At 42.6% G+C, this 21,810-nt stretch overlaps 1 protein-coding gene across 18 annotated transcripts in view; it reads left to right on the top strand.

The window, feature by feature from the left end:
• The window catches only part of CIT (citron rho-interacting serine/threonine kinase), a 163,366-nt gene that overhangs the window by 115,189 nt on the left and 26,367 nt on the right, over positions 1-21,810 (top strand). For 10 of the 18 annotated variants that reach the window (XM_019814616.2, XM_019814611.2, XM_023241475.2 and 7 more), the window contains 4 exons: positions 5,946-6,143; positions 7,065-7,258; positions 10,048-10,183; positions 14,363-14,467. In XM_019814616.2, coding sequence (XP_019670175.1) covers positions 5,946-6,143; positions 7,065-7,258; positions 10,048-10,183; positions 14,363-14,467 — 633 coding nt within the window. Of the gene's footprint in view, positions 1-5,945; positions 6,144-7,037; positions 7,259-10,047; positions 10,184-14,362; positions 14,468-21,810 lie in introns of all 18 variants that reach the window. The other 8 variants (XM_019814610.2, XM_045042122.1, XM_045042119.1 and 5 more) reach the window with 1 other exon arrangement.

The following is a 21,810-nucleotide window of genomic DNA, read 5'->3' as shown; positions in this document are numbered from 1 at the left end:
CCTGTTCTGATGAGCATATACCCAAGAGCAGAGCAGCTAGTGGGTCATGAGATGCGCCTCTGTTTGACTCTAGCAGGTACCCGGCAGATAGATTTTTGGTCTGTGTCTCCCGATGCCGATGGCTGCGTCGGGGGTGGGCCTGCCTGAAAAGCAGCCCCGACTTCCTCCATTCTGCCTCCCTTCCTTGAGGAGTGGATGCGTTCTGTTCCTGCACTCTCGTGCCGCCACTTTTTTTAAGTTTCTCACCGTCTCAGTTTCTTATTTTATGCAAGGGTTATTTGCTTTTATTACATACATGCTCGTAAATGATCACTGAATAAAACATAGATCATTTTATGACCGTGATTTTTTTTTATATTACTATTTTTTCCTAAAATAAGCTTGGATAGGTTTTAAATGTGTACATCGTTAATCCTTCATCTGGAGTTTTCTCTTTTTTTAGTCTTTTGGCATAGCAGTTTTTTTTTTAATTGAAGTATAGTTGACACACAATATTACATTAGTTTTTGCTCTATAGCATAGTGATTCAACAACTCTATATATTATGCTCAGCTCACCACAAGTATAGTTACCATCTGTCACCGTACAACACTATTATAATACCAACTATATTCCCTAGGCTGTACTTTTCATCCCCATGACTTATTCATTCCATAACTGGAAGTCTGTATCTCCCACTCTCCTTCACCAATTTTACCCGTCCCTCCACCACCCTCCCTTCTGGCAACCATCAGTTCTCTGTACTTACGGGTCTGCTTCTGCTTTTTGTTTGTTTGTCTTGTTTTTTAGATTCCTCATGTAAGTGAAATCATGTGGTACGTGTCTATCTCTGTCTGACTTATTTCACTTAACATGATCCCCTCTAGCTCCATCTGTGTTGTCACAAAATAGCATAATCTCATTCTTTATACATGGCTGAGTGATATTCCAGTGTGTGTGTGTGTGTGTGTGTGTGTGTGTGTGTGTGTGCGCGCACGCGTGTGCGCACGCGCACATGCACACATGCACATGGATGCCACATCTTCACAAAGCTTTTTTTAAAAACATTTTTATAGCTTTATTGAGGTATAATAGGAGCACAGTAACCTCAAGAGTTTTGAGATATGTACACAACTGTGAAACCAGCGAAACAATCAAATTAATGAGCGTATCCATTACCCTCCAATGTTTCCATGTGCCCTTTGGTAAGCCTCCCTCTCCTAGATTTTTAAAGTTAGAGGTTTGTTTTTTACTAGAATATGCCAATATGTAGAATGAATTTGGCTACTTTCTTTCTTTTTTTTTTTTTTTAATGTTTATCTATCTTGAGAGAGAGAGAGCGAGCACACATGAACATGGGAAGGGCAGAGAGAGAGGAAGACAGAGGATCCAAAGTAGGCTCTGTGCTGACAGCAGAGAACCCTATCCGGGGCTCAAACCTATGAACTGTGAGATCATGAGCTGAGTGAGATCATGACCTGAACTGAAGCTGGAGGCTCAACCGACTGAGCTACTCAGGCACCCTGAATTTTGTTACTTTCTCAACTTACATAGCTTTTATATTGTCTTATTCACGTTTGCTTTTTTCTGGAGCAGTGACTTCTAATCCTTGATTTACTTACTTCCGTCATTCTGTGGAGGAGCCTTTGGGTTCTCTCCCAGTGGGAGGGGGAACCCAAAAGAGTGACCCCCACCCACACTTAGGCTAGAGAAGCTGGGTTGTTTAGTGATCCAAACCATGCGGTCTGGTGTCGGGCAGACCGGGTTCATATTCTAAATTGGCCTCTTTGTAACCTATATGATGTTAAACTCCCAGGCCTCCATGTCTTTACCTGTGAGATGGTGCTGACATTGTGTATTCTCCATTCCAATATACTGTCAGTGATAAGATGCACAAGTCATTTAATAACTGCTCTTTGGGTGCTTGGCAAGGACAGAGACAGCTGCTTAGTTCCAACATATGTTCACATTTCAGAAACAGTAGAACTTAGGAAACACCAAGTCACCGAATCAGAAATTTGGCGCTAATGCCTACCTCATGGGGGTCCTGCAGGAATTAGATGATGCATCCCGGTGCTAACACAGGTCCTGGTCCGTAGAAAATGCTAAACAGTATTGGTTACTATTATTATTTTATTATATTGTATTTACGATACCATCTTTTGCTCAGGAAACGTTGTGCCCCTATAAAAAGTTTGAAAACCACCGTTTTAGGACAACACTTGGTAGCAATAGTGGATCTCTGTTCTACTTTTTCAGGTTCAACAGCTGCTTTAAAGACACTTCTGAAGGGCACGATAGATGTTCTTTTCTTACTGGCGCTGTCTCAGGTTGCCTCTGTGAGGAAATGGCATCTTTGTCACTGAATGGGAACTCCTATAATAACTGAACTGATAGGAGCTCCCAGTTAGCATCTTCTAAAAAGCTCATGAACAGTAAGATTTTCCAGCTCAGACCATTTCTGTATTTTGAAGAGATTTTTAAAAAGGATTTGATCCAATCTGGCACCTAAATCCCTACCTAAGTCTGTTTTGGAGGGGAGTTGGTGGGCAAACATATGACACAGTTTTAATTATGAATCAATCTGTCAGCTATAAGATTAAAAATAAATAATATGCAAATAGCTGCCTTCAAGAAAGAACCAGACATCCCAGGAGGGCTTTAGCCCCGTGTCTGTTTAGACTGATGCTCACTATCTGACTGGTTTCTTCACCCCTGACACGCTGTTGAACATTAATGGTCTCCCTGCTGGTCTTTGCGTTAGGTGTGAGAAGTAAACAGTTCTTGTTCAGAACTGTGAGATTTGCTTGAAAAGCAACAGATAACCCCACGTAGAGATATCTCTCTCCCACTCTCTGTCTTCTTTTTTGGACACTGAGAGTAGATCATTTTTTATACCCTTGGTTTCTCTTAGAACTGTACCGTGATCTCTTATTTGCAAAAAAAAGGCATGTAAGAAAGCCCTGCTGGCTCCTGCGTGAGGAAGCTGTCTCCCTCATCTTACTGCTAAGGTGGAGTCAACCTTCAGTTTCTCTTTTTCATCCTGTATCCATGGGGTTGGAAGGTTAACAGACTCATACTATAGTAAACAGATAATGTTGCCCTTGGTGTGGAGAGAATACACCCGGGGACACATAGTAGACCTAAGAATTCTCATTGCACATTACCTGGTTCAGAATCATAGATTGCCTATTACAATACTTTTTAATTGTTTTTTTAAGTATTTATTTTGAGAGAGACAAAGAGAGTGCATCAGTGGGAGAGGGAGAGAGAGGGGGAGAGAGAGCATCCCAAGCAGGCTCTGCACTGTCAGTGCAGAGCCCAACACGGGGCTCGAACCCACGAACCTTGAGATCGTGACCTGAGCCGAAGTCGGATGCTTAACTGACTGAGCCACCCAGGCGCCCCTAATACTATCACTTAATGCCACAATTCCAGGAACTCAAAATAGAGTCTCAAGCTAAACATGTGACTTAGGCGGAAAGAATATATAAAAAGTCTGAGTGAGCTAAAATGAGTGTTTGGGTGCTTCGCACAAACACATAACACTCCATAACATTAAAAGCTTGACGAACAGGCAAAATAGAGACAGTAAAATATAGAACCAACAATCACAAACTGTAAGTAGAAATCAGAGTTGTGAGGCCCCTTGAAAACTGGATGACAATAGGGAAATAGAAGAGTGCCTCTTAGTCCAATGGGCAGTCTCCACTGAAGTGAGAGTAATAATCTTGGCCCTTCATTGAGCTTTTCAAAGATTTCTTCTTAAGCACTTTGTAACCTATTTTGAAAGAAGAGGTAGCAGAAACGGGCTAATAATAAATCGCAGTTTTTTCCATAAGTCAGAGAAAGGGAGTGGGAATCCAAAGGCTTAGGTATGTTCTCAAGTGGCAAGTTAAGTTATTTGGGCAACGTATATATTCTTGTGTCGACAGATTTTCTGGGGTCTCTATGCTCTGCAAGAGGCACCACTGTAATCATTAAAATGAAGCACTGTCTTGGGCATTACTTTTTATCCCCTGAATTTTGTAGGCCACAGTAAGGTAGAATAGTGTGCCAGAAATCCAGAACATTGGGGGTGCTTGTGTGGCTCAGTCGGTTAAGCGCCCGTCTTTGGCTCAGGTCATGATCTCACGGTTTATGAGTTCAAGTCCCACATCGGGCTCCGTGCTGCCAGCTCAGAGCCTGGAGCCTGCTTTGGATTCTCTGTCTCCCTCTCCCTCTGCCCCTCCCCCATTCATGCTCTGTCTCTCTCTGTCTCAAAAATAAACATTAAAAAAAATAGAAACAGGGGAGGTAGTAAATATGGTATTGACCTCTGTATCATGGATGGAGACACTAACCCTCCCGCAAAGTTCAAAATGGCTGTATTTGTGGTTCCAGGCTCCATTTGATAGTATAGTTTTAGGTCGGCTTACCTCCGTTTTTTGGGGAGGGGAGGGAAATAAGAAGGCAGCACAGTAGTTAAATGGAGATATTTGCAGACTAGGATGAAAACTGTCTTAAGAAATGGGTTTTACTACATGTAAGACGGAGGCCAGTGGAACTATTGGGCATTGTTTATTCATTGTTTCTGGTTTTAGGAGATTTAACCATGTCACCAAAAGGGTGATCCAGGGATCCTTTTGAGGCATGACTGCCTACTAGGGATGACAAACTTGTAGTGTTTTCCTATTTTCTTCCCCCGATAAAGAAGGAGCTGTAGCTAAGGATCCAAACAGATAACCTCTATTCCCCATCTTGTAGCTGACAGCGCACCTCAAACCAGTACAGTAGGAATTAACAGGGCTTTTGACATTAAAATACAAATTACTAGACCACTTACTACATTAAAAGCTTATCAGCTCGGTTAACAAAATGAAAAGCTCTGTTTTCTGAGCCGCATCGAACAAATGTGCTTAATTGATGTTCTTTAATTCTATGTGCCTGGGAAGATTTTTTTAAATTGATAATCAAAGGGGGTTAAAATAGGGAATTAGTCATGGAAACAGTGGCAACATTTCATAAACTAAGTCTACTCTAGGTTTGAAAATTGGAAACAATTAATAAACCGTAGGCTTCAAGGCATTTCCTTTTAATTTACTTCTTTTTGTTACGTAAAATTTAATTTACTGCCTCTGTGCCTCATCCCAACCATTATTAGAAAATTGCCCTTAAACTTTGAAAGTATTGGATATAAAAGCTCTGCAAGTGCTGATACTGAACCTCAGCAAAGAGAATAGGAAACGCTGAATGCACTGAACTCGAAGTCATTCTGCCATCGAGCAGGGAAATAACTTAGCAAAGCCAGATTAAATCTCTCAATAAAAGGACAATTTCATATACATGCCTTCCCATTTTCTGATAGCTAACTGTATAATAAAAACCATTCAAGTGATGCCACAGTACACTATTTTCAGGATTATTCTGAGCTTCCCTTAAATTTTTTTTCTTTTGTTGCATGAAATTAAATTTATTGCTGAGATATTAAAATAACTCTTGGTGTCCTCCGGGGTCAGTCCTCCTTGATAAGAACTTATTTTGCTTTCTCAGACTATCTCCGGTTCCAGTGTCCTGTGGATGGTGCCGGGGCCATTATAGTTTAATTAGCTGACTGTGATACCAGTCTGTTAGATGCCTTTCCTCGGCTCACATGTTCCACATCGTATTATTGTCCGTGAACCTGATCTCATTTAAAGTTTAGCCCCTTCCATACGGCAGTCACTCTTGCTTGATTCACTTTAGCCACATCTTCCAGATGGATCCTGAGTTAGAAAGAATCAGAGACTTTTTGTTTTCCCCCACGGCACGTGTGTGTCAGTGCTAAGTGGGTGGGCGTGGCCTTGGCTGCCGGGGCTGGAGAAGCAAACAGGAGTGGCCCGTGGACTGCCAGTGTCACGTAGGCTCTAAAGTCATTGGCTCTAGAAGCAGCTTCTCATTTTAAATCCACTTGCTTGACGCAGAACTGGATTCCTCTCCTCTTTTAGGTAATCACAGACCTGGAGGAGCAGCTAAACCAGCTGACCGAGGACAACGCTGAGCTCAACAACCAAAATTTCTACTTGTCCAAACAACTCGACGAGGCTTCTGGTGCCAACGATGAGATAGTACAGCTACGAAGCGAAGTGGACCATCTCCGCCGCGAGATTACGGAGAGAGAGATGCAGCTCACCAGCCAGAAGCAAGTGAGGACAGTAAATAGTGTCAGAGATCCCTGACACCCTTTGATCCCTTTACATTTTGTTTATTTTTTTTAACTTTTATTCAGTTTTGAGAGACAGAGCGCGAGCAGGGGAGGGGCGCAGAGAGAGGGAGACACAGAATCCAAAGCAGGCTCCGGGCTCTGAGCTGTCAGCACAGAGCACAACGCAGGGCTTGAACTCACGAACCGTGAGATCATGACCTGAGCTGACGTCGGCCGATTAACTGACTGAGTCACCCAGGCACCCCGATCCCTTTAGAATTTAGAGCAGGCACCTGGTACACCTCTCCCAACGGATCTAAGACTGAGCCTTGTCCATTAGATGAGGGCTCTTTTTCATAGTCATGTCTATGTTTTGAGGGCTTGGGGGGTTTGGAAATGTGGCTTTTAAAAGTGGGTTGTTCTTAATTTTGATTTAAAAAAAAGTAAAAGCAAAATAAAATGTTTTGGGACACCAGTGTGAGCCACATGACTTTTATTTTTTAAAGATTTTTTAGAGGGGGGGAGGGGGGCGGAGAAACAGGGAGAGAGAGAGAGAGAGAGAGAGAGAGAGAAAGAGAAAGAGAAAGAGAATCTTAAGTAGGCTCCATGCTCAGTGCAGAGCCCGACATGGGACTCGATTCCCACGACCCCACTGGGATCATGACCTGAAGCCTCCCAGGTGCCCTGGACCACTTGAAGTGTGGTCTCTTCCCTCTGGCTTGCTTTGGGTTCTGCCGTTAACATGGTGGCAGAAATGGCCCTTTATCCATTCTTGTCCCCTTGGTTTGTAGAAGAAAAAGATAAACTGTATTTTCAGACTATAGTTAGAAACTTGTGCTTTTTCTGACACTGATCCAACAAAAGTAACATCCAGGAAATCCTCATTTGATACAAGGCACAACTGAGTGGTACTGATTTGCAGACGATGGAGGCTCTGAAGACCACTTGCACGATGCTGGAAGAACAGGTCATGGACCTGGAGGCCCTAAACGACGAACTGCTGGAAAAAGAGCGTCAGTGGGAGGCGTGGAGGAGTGTCCTTGGTGACGAGAAGTCCCAGTTTGAGTGTCGGGTTCGAGAGTTACAGAGGATGCTGGACACCGAGAAGCAGAGCAGGTGGGACTTCCTGTTTGTAGACAGCCAGTGACCGGCAGCTTCACCAGGACCACCTGAGCATTGCGAACAGGGTGCCCACCGGTCCCAGCTTGCTCAGGACCGAGCGAAGTTTCTAGGATACAAGACTTTCTGTGTTAAAGCTGGGAGACCCTTGGACAACCCAGGGTGGGTGGGTCATCCTAGTGGTAAGTATGGTCAGTGTCACTTGGATTCTGGGGTAGTAACTAGTAGCTGGTGTCCTTTTACTCTGTGTAGAGGCCTACAAGTCAGAGCAGGGCAAATATCTCAGTCCTCTCTTTGCAGAAACTTCTTCCTCAGGTTTGTTATCATTGTGACCACGTGGCAAGACTATGACCATTTTAATCCCGCTCATGTGTAAAGCTAGTCACCCATCTATACTAGGGTTACTCAGTCTTGGCACCATTGACCGTTTGGCCCAGATAATCTTTTGTTGTGGGGGCCGTCCTGCATGTTGTCGAATGGGAGCCTCATCCCTGGTTTTACCCACCACGTGCCAGTAGCAACCCCTTCCTCAAATTGTGACACCTAAAACGTCTCCATTGTCCAGTGTGTCCCGAGGGGCAAAATCACCCTTGGCTGCGAACAGCTTCTCTACAAGAATAGTTAAACCTTTTTTTTAATATTTACTTATTTTTGAGAAAGAGAGAGACTAAATGTGAGCAGGGGAGGGGCAGAGAGAGAGGGAGACACAGAATCTGAAGCAGGCTCCAGGCTCTGAGCTGTCAGCACAGAGCCCGAAGCGGGGCTCCAACCTACAGTCCACAAGGTCATGATCTGAGCTGAAGTTGGATGCCCCACAGACTGAGCCACCCAGGTGCCCCTACAAGAATAATTTTTTTTTTGTTTTTTGGCAGGAAATATAATAATAAATAATAATAATAATAATAATAATAATAATAATAATAATAATAATAAGTTCAAACAGTATCTTTTCTCTGCCACTTTCGCTTCCATAGTCCCCTGGCATAGAATCCCCTTTCTGCTGGGGCTGTGATCCTGCAGGTCATATACTTCCTAGCCCTAGGGGGTGCCATCCACACTGAAGACATTGTAGATGTGAAGATTGCTTATGACAGTGTTACAGCTCTTGGCAGGAAAGTGTTTTGGTCTAACAAAATGGGCATATTATGACAGTTTACCAACAGATAGAAATACATGGTCTTGAGGAATAGGTCCCATTTTCCAGCGTGCACAGAGGCACAGTGTGCTGGCTAGAGTTAGCCCCATGATGTCATGTCTGCACAACGGAATTGTGTCCGTCCTTCACTAGTGTCACCTTCCTCTGAAACTGACTTTCCTGGGACCCTCTGAACTCCTTAAGCAAGATACAGTAGGCATGGAAATGTCACTCATTTAGTTGGACTCCATCAGACTCATTTTGGTATTTTCCCACATTTACTGGACCGTACTAGATTCAACCAAATGTGTTGGATGTTTAATCTATGCCAAGTCAGTCAAACCAGAAAAGATTAGAGGCAAAAGATGAGACCCTTAAGTTTCAAGAGGCACTGGTAGAAATACTCAAGTTTTTCGACATCCTTCCTCTCAGGGTATTTGCTGCTGTGAGGGGCTGCTGGTTTAAGACCTCCTATTCTTGTTTACCCTGAGTCCTCATGGTACATTCTGGTTGCTTTCATGCAGACACCACCCCCCCCCCCCGCCCCCGCTCTTACCTTCAAGTGAAGCTCTTATCGGAGCTGTTTCTAGAGTCCCTCAGAGATAATTTTGAGGGTCGGGAGCTGGCTTCAGCATCAGGAAACACACAACTACTCATGGAAGGTATAATTACAGGCTGGGCTCAGAAAGACATTTCATGTATACTTTCGGGGGCACTTGTGAAAGATCTTGGCTTTTCCTCCCCCCCCCTTCCCCATTTTGATGTTACATGGGATACAGAGATGAGTGAAGAGAATTCTTAATTCTTGTCTTCAAGAGGCAAGTTTCGCAGAGAAGATGAATTATGCATTCAGATATTTACCACCTCAAAATAGAGAGCAGGGCGTTCCAGGAGAGCAGTGTGCTTATGCTCTGGAATACAGAGCAAGGAGAACTTCCTTGCAACAGGAGTAATTGAGCAAGGTTTTATGGAGGACATGGCCTTTTGAGTTTAATCCTTGAAGGCTGAGTAAGATTTGGGTTTGCAGGGGAGGGGAGGAGAGTGCTGGCCAGTGGAGGAGACTGTAGAAGCCCAGATATGGAAGTAGCAAAACACAAGACCTAAAATAGGGAAAGGCAGCAATTTTTCTAGTTTTCTTCTAGTTTTTCTATTCTCTAACCTTATTTACAGATATACTAATCATATTTGAGTTTCCCTAATAAGCACCCAAAACAATTAATTTACTGCATATGCTTTAAGGAGAGGAAATGTTTGCTCCATTGGGTCTCCCGTGGTCCTCTGCACCCTGGTCCTTCGGTGGGACCTCATTTCATTTCCAGTCCCATGGGAGGCTGTGCCAGTCTTGCTATCCTGTCAGTCCAGTTGCTTTTGGAAAAATTTCCCCTTCAGCCTCCAAGTGAGTACTAACAGGAACTTTACCTATTAAGAGTATTTTTACCCAAGACCTAAAATGGGTCAAATCTTCGCTCTGTAAGCAGTGAGAAAGCAAGACAGAATTTGGAACTTGGAATCGGGATTAGGCATCTATCCAGCCTGCAGCCTGTTCGGTTGCTTATTGGGATTAGAGATGGCCCCCTTCCTTTTTCTAGATGGTGATGGTGGAGCTTAGTGATGGTGGGGCTTCTGAAACAGGCCTGTGCTTTTCCGGCAGGGCGAGGGCCGATCAGCGGATCACTGAGTCCCGCCAGGTGGTGGAGCTGGCGGTGAAGGAGCACAAGGCTGAGATTCTCGCTCTGCAGCAGGCCCTCAAAGAGCAGAAGCTGAAAGCCGAGAGCCTCTCTGACAAGGTCAGCGCCCATCCCTTTCCTTTTAGGAGAAAGATTTCATCTCCATCTTTTAGAAGGTGTGCTCGACACAAATCCAGGTGCAGTCCGTGGTCCACATATTTCACAAACATAAATTCACTCAGTCCTGTAAAGCCTTGGGGTTATGGTCCACCATTGGACATCCTTGGTTGGCGATAGCTTGGGAGGTGTGGCGGGGACTGGGGTGTCACAGTCGGCCAGTGACTTCTTTAACATCTGCCTGTCTGGGCCCCCTGAGGTCCAGATTTTGATCTGGGCACACAGCTCTTGTTTTCTGGCAACTGGTTTCTGGATTTAAGTTGTGGATTGATTGCTGGATTTAATGTCAAGCATCGGAAAGTGCTCAGTGACAAGAACGAATGCTCCTTCCATTGTTGCGGTAACAGGCAGCCGGGCCTTTCTGTGCTCCGAGTCCAGGGACACGATAGGCTCTGACGGCCACACTGGCACACAGTATTTCACACTGGAAATACACATGTCCTGTCCATTTAGCACGCCATATTAATGTTCACAGAGTGAGGTACCAGTGTTCTGGAGATTTATCTAAGTCTTGAAACAGATTTTGAATAGATGCCCCAATGTTACAGATAACAAAAGTGACGATCAAAGAGATTTCATGTATATACCCAGGCTCTCACATGTGCGCTTTCTCTGTCTCTCTCTCTCTCTCTCTCTCTCTCTGTCACACACACACACACACACACACACACACACACACACACTCAAAGCAGTAATCTAAAATATGTATTCTGTATAACTCTTTGTTATTTTGTGATTATAAAAATAACCATTTGAGGTCATTGTGGCAGATCTAGAAACCATAGAAAAGTAAAGGAGAAAATGACTGGCAATAGAACCACTGTTCTATTGGTGAATTTATTTGTGGCTTTTCCTTTGCATAATATGTTTATGCATACATATGTTTTTACAAATTTAGATTCTTACTATGTAAGCAGCTTTGCATCTTTTTTTAAAAAAAACCAAACCTATAACTAGGGGCTTTTCCTGAGTTACTGAATGTTTTTGAACATGTAGTTCAAAAAAACCTCTAAACAACAACACAGAGGTACCTTTTTTTTTTTTTTAATTTATTTTTTCACTTACATCCAAGTTTAGCATATAGTAAAAAATGATTTCAGGAGTAGATTCCTTAGTGACCCTTACCCATTTGCCCATCCTCCCCCTCCCCCCCCCCCCGCCACGATCCCTCCAACAACCCTCTGTTCTCCATATTTAAGAGTCTCTTATGTTTTGTCCCCCTCCCTGTTTTTATATTGTTTTTGCTTCCCTTCCCTTATATTCATCTGTTTTGTATCTTAAAATTCTCATATGAGTGAGGATGTCTTTCTCTGACTGATTTTGCTTAGCATAATACCCTCTAGTTCCACCCACATAGTTGCAAATGGAAAGATTTCATTCTTTTTTATTGTTGAGTAATACTCCATTGTGTGTGTGTGTCTGTGTGTGTGTATGTGTGTATATATATACCACATCTTCTTTATCCATTCATCCATCGATGGACATTTGGGCTCCTTCCATACTTTGGCAACTGTTGATAGTGCTGCTATAAACATGGGGGTGCATGTGTCCCTTTGAAACAGCACACCTGTATCCATTGGATAAATACCTAGTAGTGCAATTGCTGGGATGTAGGGTAGTTCTATTTTTAATTTTTGAGGAACCTCCATACTGTTTTCCGGAGTGGCTGCACCAGCTTGCATTCCCACCAACAATGCAAAAGAGATCCTCTTTCTCCGCATCCTTGCCAACATCTGTTGTTGCCTGAGTTGTTAATGTTAGCCACTCTGACAGGTGTGAGGTGCTATCTCATTGTTGTTTTGATTTGTATTTCCCTGATGATGAGTGATGGGCATTTTTTCATGTGTCAGTTGGCCATCTGGATGTCTTCTTTGGAGAAGTGTCTGTTGATGTCTTTTGCCCATTTCTTCACTGGACTTTGTTTTTTGGGTGTGGAGTTTGATAAGTTCTTTATAGATTTTGGATACTAACCCTTTATCTGATATGTCGTTTGCAAATATCTTCTCCCATTCTGTCAGTCGCCTTTTAGTTTTGCTGATTGTTTCCTTCACTGTGCAGAAGTTTTTTATTTTGATGAGGTACAAAGAGTTCATTTTTGCTTTTGTTTCCCTTACCTCTGGAGACGTGTTGAGTAAGAAGTTGCTGCGGTCAAAGTCAAAGAGGTTTTGCCTGCTTTCTCCTCTAGGATTTTGATGGCTTTCTGTCTTATGTTTAGCTCTTTCATCCATTTTGAGTTTATTTTTGTGTCTGGTGTGAGAAATGGTCCAGGTTCATTCTTCTGCATGTCGCTGTCCAGTTTTCCCAGCACCACCTGCTGAAGAGACTGCCTTTATTCCATTGGCTATTCTTTCCTGCTTTGTCAAAGAGTAGTTGGCCATATGTTTGTGGGTCCATTTCTGGGTTCTCTATTCTGTTCCATTGATCTGAGTGTCTGTTCTTGTGCCAGTACCATACTGTCTTGATGATTACAGCTTTGTAGTATAGCTTGAAGTCTGGGATTGTGATGCCTCCTGCTTTGGTTTTCTTTTTCAAGATTGCTCTGGTTATTCGGGGTCTTTTCTGATTCCACACGGGTTTTAGGATTGTTTGTTCTAGCTCTGTGAAGAATGCTGGTGTTATTTTGATAGGGGTTGCATTGAATATGTAGATTGCTTTGGGTAGTATCAACATTTTAACAATATTTGTTCTTCCTGTCCAGGAGCATGGAATCTTTTTTCATTTTTTTGTGCCTTCTTCAATTTCTTTCATAAGCTTTCTATAGTTTTCAGTGTATAGATTTTTCAACAAAGATACCTTTTTAAATCATTCCACTTGTGTGGGAACTTTGAGCTTCTTTCAGCTTTTTGCCATTATACATAACACTATAATGAACATAAACTTTGTGGATATCCATGATTATTTTCTTATAGAAATAAAATTTCATAGAAATAAAATGATTGGATTCAAGGCTAGAGCTTGCCCCTCAGGAACACTCTGGAGTTCCTCGATACTGGCTTACTTTTTTTTTTTAACCCATGAGGAAACAAAATGTAGTATTTAGCGGTAAATGAACCTTTTTGTGTTTAACTTGAATATTTTTTTCTATTTTACTGTTCCTAGAGGACTCTGTAGCAAAGTTTACCCATCCTTTATGACCCCAGACATTGATATGATCTTTTCTTTTATTATTAAAAAAAAATTTTTTTTAATGTTATTTATTTTTGAGAGAGAAAGAGACAGAGACTGTGAGTGCGGGAGGGGCAGAGAGAGAGAGAGAGGGAGACACAGAATCTGAAGCAGGCTCAAGGTTCCGAGCTGTCAGCACAGAGCCTGATGCAGGGCTCGAACTCATGAACCGTGAGACCATGACCTGAGCCAAAGTTGTATGCCTAACTGACTGAGCCACCCAGATGCCCCAATACAATCTTTTCTTTTTTTTTTTTTTAATTTTTTTAATGTTTATTCATTTTTGAGACACAGAGAGAGACAGAGCATGAGCAGGGAAGGGGCAGAGAGAGAGGGAGACACAGAATCTGAAGCAGGCTCCAGGCTCTGAGCTGTCAGCACAGAGCCTGACACACGGCTCGATTCATGAACTGCGAGATCATGACCTGAGCCGAAGTTGGATGCTCAACCGACTGAGCCACCCAGGCGCCCCAATACAGTCTTTTCTTGATGACTGTAATTCAGGAAGAATAATTCTTCTGCATACCTCTCTTACTGAAAATATCATGTGACAAAGCAGTCATTGTGTCTAGGTCTAGTTATGGTCAGTCTCCCACTTTGTGACTTTTTGTAGGATTCTTGAGAGACTTTGTCCATTCTTTCATCACAAGAGCCCGATATGATGCTGTGCAATAGTAAGTATTCAGCATTTGATAGTTTAATTAAATTCAGCCAAGGTGATCATCCTTGTCCTCGAACTTGTCATAGTTATTTATGCATCCCTTAGCAATAATCCCATCCCTGTACAAGGCTTATCTGCAACATGGACCTTTGTGATACTATACTTTTAGAAAACATTTATATTCTGATCTTCAGAACTTGATTCTTTACATGTGAAGCTTTATGGAAATCTTCAAAAGTCATTAGCATCTAGCATTTCTAAATATGATCTCATGGCCAATTTTTCCAAATGCCCAGCTCAATGATCTGGAGAAGAAACATGCCATGCTTGAAATGAACGCCCGAAGTTTACAGCAGAAACTGGAGACTGAACGGGAGCTCAAACAGAGGCTTCTGGAAGAGGTGAGTGTGAAACACCTGGGAAATGGAGCCAGGTGGACTTTTGAAGATGAAAATTTGTTGTGTTTAGATGGTCAGATCCATATTAGATGTTCAATCTTTGAAGTTGGAATTTTCAAGGAGAAGTAAGGTGGTCACTTAATACCTTTTTGAAGGTATTTAACAGGCTCAAAGAATGTGTCACAAAGGCTAGACGGTCTTTGTCACTTGTGTCCTCCCACATAGTGCTTAATAGAACATAGAGCACAGAAGAGTATGTGCCCAATGGAAGCTTATTAAATATACAGGTGACTGAATATTGAGTTAAATTGTTCTTTTAGAGTTAATATCTAAAGTATATTAAGTTTTCAGGCTGGTAGAACATCCATGCAAATTAGCTTCATGCACAGGGCAGAGACTTGACCAGATTGTGTTGAGTGCCAAATTTCATGAAGACTTTTGAACATTCATTTAACTCCATTAAAAAAAAAAAAAAAAATGTATGTCCTGCCTTTGAGACATAGAATGAAAAGCTCAAATTGATCTTCTGAACCTATCCCTTACATTATTTCCTGGACCTTTTAACAGAATTCTGAAAATGTCTATTTAAGTTGCTGACGATGTCCTGATCCCAACCAAAGCCCTATATGTTGGATCACTGACGACTCTGTTTTGTTCATTAGAATTGACCAACCAGGACATACATGCTTTGTAAAGATATTTAATGAGAAATGAGATTCCAAGATGGTTTTGTTTAACCCATAGTGAGCCAGATAGTTCAGTTAACCAGATTACCTGTTCTCATTAGTTGAGGTTTTATTATAGACCTCTCAAGGGACTGTGCTGAGAGAAATAATATTGCTAAACTATCAACTTGGGAAAACGTGGTGAAAATTTTGCAGGTGAGAATAAAATACCTTACAGAATGATACTTTAAAAAACATGGGTGGGAGTTTGGGAGAGGTCTGGAGGCGGATGCTGGCAAGGGTTGCATAACAACGTGAATGTCCTTAGTGCCACTGAACTATACAGTTACAAATGGTTAAAATGGTAAATTTTATGTGTATTGTACCGCAATAAAGGTCTTTAAAATAAAATTAGTTATATCTCAATATATCCTGAGTGGAAGGCTCACCAAAGGCAGCATTAAGAACACTATAATACAAATTTAAAAATCTACCTGGTGGTCAAGTAGAGAATGATGGTCTTTTATCTGGAATGAATAGGCAATGTCCCTGCTTTAGGCACATGTTGGAAACAGAACAGAAATAATCAATGATCTCGCCTGTCCTATTTTCCTTCCGAGGAAGGAGAGCTGGTTCTGACAGCTCAATACTTTGGTCCAAGGTTACATGGTGAGTCAGTGACAAGGCTTGGAATAGCATGCCGGGATCCTGATTCAGTCCCCTCTTTCTCACTTGTAAACGACATGAGAACATTTCCAGCTTCCCAGTCTGTACCTCACAGATAGATTTCTGAGCACAGACATCTGGCTGACACTGAGTTTGAGGCAGATTTTACTGACACTTGAAACCATTATGAAACAAAGAATGATATTTATTGTCCAGAATGTGGCTAGGATCCCTGGTCATGGTGTGCACTTTGTAAGCATGTGACCAAGGGCTTAACCTAAGTTTGCTCTCTCTATATATACATACATATAATTATATATATAATTGTTTTAATGTAAATGCCTGGTTAATCCTCATTGCAATGAAAATATAAAACATTTTCATCATCTGAAAAAGTTCCTCATCCCCCTTCTAGTCCATACCTTCCGGGTCTGGCCCCAGGTACCTGGTGACTTGGTTTTTGTCACTATAGATAGTTTTTTTGTTTTTGTTTTGTTTTGTTTTTTTTTCCTAGAATCTCATAGAAGTGGAGTTATACTCTGTATACTCTTGTATCTGGATTCTTTAGTTTAGTTGAACATGCTTATGTGATTTATTGATGTTGACGAATGTATTAGCCGTTCATTGCTTTTTATTGCTAAGCTGTAATTCATTGTATGGGTATACCATCATTTATCCATTCACCTGTTAATGAACCTTTGAATAGTTGCCATTTTTTTAGTTATTATACATAAATCTATGAAAAATTGTGTCCAAGTCTTCATGTGGCGGTTCTGACCCCATAACAGTTAGTATTGTTTTGCCTTTCTAGTGCATATATTACAGTATCACATTGTGGTTTTAATTTACGTTTCTTTAATGAGTGATGATAAACATCTTTCCATATATTTGTCATTCATATATCTTCTTTTGGGAAGTGTAAATTCAAATCTTTTGGGTAGTTACTTCCAAGTAAAGTTGTTTTTTGTTTTTTTTAATGGGAGAGAGAGTGAACACATATGCCTGCAGGGGAGAAGGGCAGAGAGAGAGAGACAGAGAGAATCTTAAGCAGGCTCCACATTTAGTGCAGAGCCTAGCACTGGGCTCTATCCCATGCCACTGGATCACAACCTGAGCTGAAATCAAGAGTCAGAAGCTCTGGATCAACCAACTAAGCTGCCCAGATACTCCCCCACCCCCCGAGGAAAATTTTTAAAGAATTCTTGATAATAACCCTTTGCCAGATGTATGGATGGTGAATCTTTCACCCACTCTATAGCTTGCCTTGTCTTTTCAAACAGTATCTTTCAAAGAGCAAATGCTCTTAATTTTGGGGAAGTTAAATTTATCAGTTTTTAAAATGGATTATGTTTTCTGTGTCCTATTTAAGAAAACTATGCTTCTGCTAGGAATTTACCCAAGGGATACAGGAGTGCTGATGCATAGGGGCACATGTACCCCCAATGTTTATAGCAGCACTTTAAACAATAGCCAGATTATGGAAAGAGCCTAAATGTCCACCAACTGATGAATGGATAAAGAAGATGTGGTTTATATACACAATGGAATGCTACTTGGCAATGAGAAAGAATGAAATCTGGCCATTTGCAGCAACGTGGATGGAACTGGAGGGTATTGTGTTAAGTGAAATAAGTCAGTCAGAGAAAGATACCGTATGTTTTAATTCATATGTGGATCTTGAGAAACTTAACAGAAGACCATGGGGGAGGGGAAGGGGAAAAGAAAAAGTTACAGAGAGGGAGGGAGGCAAACCATAAGAGGCTCTTGGATACTGAGAACAAACTGAGGGTTGATGGGGGGTGGGGGGGATGGGAAAGTGGGTGATGGGCATTGAGGAGGGCACCTGTTGGGATGAGCACTGGGTGTTGTATGGAAACCACTTTGACAATAAATTATATCTATAAAAAAAGAAAATTATGCTTATCCTAAAGTCAAAGAGTATTTTCTGTTTTCTCCTAGAAGTTTGCTAGTTTTAGCTTTTATTTGTAGGTCCAGGATGTCTTTCGAGTTAATTTTTACGTATGGCAGGAGAGCAGAGGTTCACTTTTTTCCATAGAGCTATTCTGTTACTCCAGTACCATCTGTTGAGAAGACTCTCTTTTCCTCACTACATTTTCTTGACACCTTTGTCAAAAAGCTATCTATGTGTCTAGATGTCATGTCTTGATTTCAAGATATGTTAAAACATGTCTTTTTTTAAATTTTTATTTGACGTTTTTATTTATTTTTGAGACAGAGACAAAGCATGAGCAGGGGAGGGGCAGAGAGAGAGGATGACAGAATCTGAAGCAGGCTCCAGGCTCTGAGCTGTCAGCACAGAGCCCAGTGCGGGGCTTGAACTCATGAGCTGTGAGATCATGACCTGAACTGAAGTTGTACGCTCAACCGACTGAGCCACCCAGGCGCTCCTAGCATGTCTTTTTTTAAATTGTGATATGTGTACTCTTTAATCCCCATCCCCTATTTCTCCCATCCCCTCACTTACCTCCCCTCTAGTTACCATCAGTTTGTCTTCCATACTTAAATAGTCTGTTTCATGGTTTGTCTCTCTCTTTTTTGTCTTTGCTTGTTTGTCGTCTTCTTAAGTTAACCATATCCTCTTCATTAGGTATAGAGACTTGTAAGTGGGGCCAGAGTCACAGTCTCAGGGTTGGAAAGAAGTTTTTTTTTTTTTTTTTAATGTCACAGAACCCAAATTTCCAGCCCTTGTTCCATTGTTGCCTTCATCCCTGGCCCTGGCAGACTTTGCTAATGGATCTTTCTCCCAGATATCCTCCTGGACCCAAAATGGCTTCAGAAACTTCTTTTGACATGACATTCAATAGCTACTATCAGGCTGTCAGAGGTAATGCCAGAGGTGAAAGTCCATTTGCTAATCCTGGTCAAATTAACCTCCTGTCCAAGGCAGAGAATCCCTTCCCCAACATTCCTCACTGGTGGGCCTGGTTGAACCTCTGCCTGAGTGCACGTGCCTTTGGACATCCTGACCCATTTTTTCAACAACTTTAATTCTTAGAAAGTTCTGTCTTATTTTGAACTAAAGCCTATAACTTCCAACCACTGGTTCTGTTTCATTGAAACATTTGAGTCTGGCATTTCCACCTAAAATAGGAGAGTAATACCAAATAATAATCAAATTACTTGATTAATAAAAAAATAATGTTTAAATGTTTACATATTTTTGAGGGAGAGAGAGAGAGAGAGAGTACAAGCAGAGGAGGGGCAGAGAGAGAGGGAGAGAATCCCAAGCTAACTCTGTGCTGTCTGCCCAGAGCCCAACACAGGGCTTGAACTCCTGAACTGTGAGATCATGACCTGAGCTGAAATCAAGAGTTGGACACTTAACTGACTGAGCCACCCAGATGCCTCCAAAAAACTAATGTTTAAGTAGCAATTGCTATACGCCAAGTGCCCTTTTCATGCTTTGGCTCATACAGTCCTTGCGATAGTTCTAGGAGAGAGCTACGTTTATTATCTCTGTGACAGACAGTTAGATATCTGAGTAGCTCCCCCACGCCAGACCACCTTCTCTTACCTAATTGAAACATTTCAAGTCCCTCCAAGTTTGAGACGTTCTTTTCTGGTAGATTTATCTTTCCAAAGAGAGTTTCTAAAAGTCCACAGGGTATGAGCAACATGGGGTCCAGTGGGATATCTCCAGCTCCATTCTGGGCTCTGTAAGCCTCTGCCAGTTACCCTGGACTCTTTGGATAGCTTTATCACACCACTGACACCCACTGACCTGTGACATCGCCACCAACCCTTCTGTAAGCTTGCATTTTTTGAGTAAACATCTTTGTATTCTGGCATTTATCAGTGTTTTCAAAGAATACTGTCCTTTTGAACTTTTTCTCATTGGTTTTGATCCATCCTTTCAACCACCGCAGTTGTTTGGTGCTCTGGTTCTGTGATCCAGCTCCCTCATGCACTCTCCCAATCTCCTGTCACCTCGTGGAATTGTTGGACAGGTCCAACGCCCTGCATTCAGTCCAGCACTGACCCATGAATAGCCCCCATTTTCCTCTCTCTGGGAAGCAAGTAAATGGCTTTGAAAAACATTCCACTGAGCAACCTGTCACTCTTGTTTTTTATTATAGTAAATAAGCAGTCTGTTTCTTGGAAAGCTCACGGACAGTTGATGTGTTTATTCTAGAGAAATATTTTGGGCCTGGCTGTCACCAAACCAATTTTTGTCCCCAGCTCCTGTTTCTCTGCTTCCTGCGTAGTAATTAATGTTGTCCTAAAATAGTGGGAAGAAACTAAAGAGGGTAATTTGTGGAAATCACTTGCACTGTAAGGGACTCATAGTTCCCTTTAAGAGGTAATCTTAGCTGTCCCCCCGCATCCCATCCCCCCTGCATTTTAGGGGTTCTGGTTTGATTCATAAATTCTAAGTTGGCACACAGGCCAGGTGATCTCTGGCTGCTGACAGTATCTCTTGCTTTATGAAGGACTGGTGGGGGAGGCTGGTGGAGGAGGCTGGCACGGGGAAGGCAGATGGGGAAGTGAGGGGGAAGCCCAAACTGGATGGAGGGAAGGAAAGAGGACAAAGGAGGGAGAGAGATTACGAGAATTCCTTGAACATCTGGGGTACGCCGGGCATGTGGCACTGAGTATGTCACCCAGTCAGGGGAGGTGTTATACCCACTTTCAGATGAAGATTCCAGAGCTTCTAGAGGCAATATGAGCTTCCCCTGGTCCTGTGACTGATGCGTGTTAAAGTCAGCATTTGTGGTAGGGTCCCTAGCATTCCAAAGCCCAGGTTCGTTCCACCATGCCATGATGCCCCAAGGAATCCACTTCCCCTCAAGAGGAAGGGCCGGTGAGGAGGAGAGATGGAGAGAGAACCAAAACACAGGTGGAGGGAAGTAAAATGAGAGGGAGAGGGTCAGCCAGTTCTGAGTTTGTCCGTGGCCCTTGGCCTTCTGGGGCTGAGAGCACAGAGATTTGCCGTCGCCTGTTAGAAAATGCCCGTGGTGATGTTTACTGCTCTTTAGGAGCTCTCTGCTTGAGTCTGCAGAGAGTCTAGGCCACCAGGCATGGGGGTGTTCGGGCCAACCACAGGGCGGTTGGATTGTCACCCAGGGGTCAGATGACATCAGGCAGTGTGTCATCAGGATACCTGCTCTTTCCTGCTTTTTTATAAACAGAAGAGTTTTAGGAAAGAGAGCCATAAAACCAGTATCTTTAGAGCCTGCCTTATTTTCTGGTTGACTTCCATTGTAAAAATTGGAGAGAGATTTTCAGCACAAAACTATTTCCAAAACACTAAATTGATTTTTTTTTCCCCCTTGGGTTTTATAGACTCTTGTGCTGAGTCTGGGATCTTCCTCTTCCTTCCTCCCCACACTGCAGAAGTATCTCCTGTGATTGTGGCTGTTTGTGTACTTGCTGGGGTCTCTCACCCTAACGAGGTGCTCCTCAAGTTAGAGCTGATATGATTCCCCTTTGTGCATCCACGCTGCCTAAACAAAGTGATTTCTCACAGTAGCAACTGAGATCTTAAGCCTAAGGGGGCACCTGGGTGACTCGGTTGGTGGAGCGCCCAACTTCGGCTCAGGTCATGATCTTGTGACTCATGAGTTTGAGCCCCGCGTGTGGCTTGCTGCTGTCAGCACAGAGCCCACTTTGGATCTTCCGGCCCCCCCCCCCCTCTGCCCCTTCCTCACTTGCGTGCTCTCTCTCAAAAATAAACAGATCTTTTTTTAAAAAAAAAAACAAAAAACCCCAAGGACAAATTGGAGCTTAGCTGTCATGGCAGTAATTCGCAGCATCTCAGAGGGCACCTCAGATGGGCCATATCGTACGTACCCAAATGTCCTTAATTGTAACTCTGACTGGGAAGGCAGACCACCAGCCTGGACTTCTTGTTATGGTGGGGATCCCGTGACTTGCTGGCCATCAGAGATTTCTGGGCAAATTCTTCTTATCGGTGCCATGCACCAATTTGGAACAGAAGACCATCGGTAATTCTGGAAGGAGATGATTTCAAAAGCCAAATCTGGTGCCATGCCT

This window comes from Felis catus, chromosome D3 (assembly GCF_018350175.1).
Source record: "Felis catus isolate Fca126 chromosome D3, F.catus_Fca126_mat1.0, whole genome shotgun sequence".
Classification (NCBI taxonomy): domain Eukaryota; kingdom Metazoa; phylum Chordata; class Mammalia; order Carnivora; family Felidae; genus Felis; species Felis catus.
This window is presented reverse-complemented; position numbering and strand designations above follow the sequence as displayed.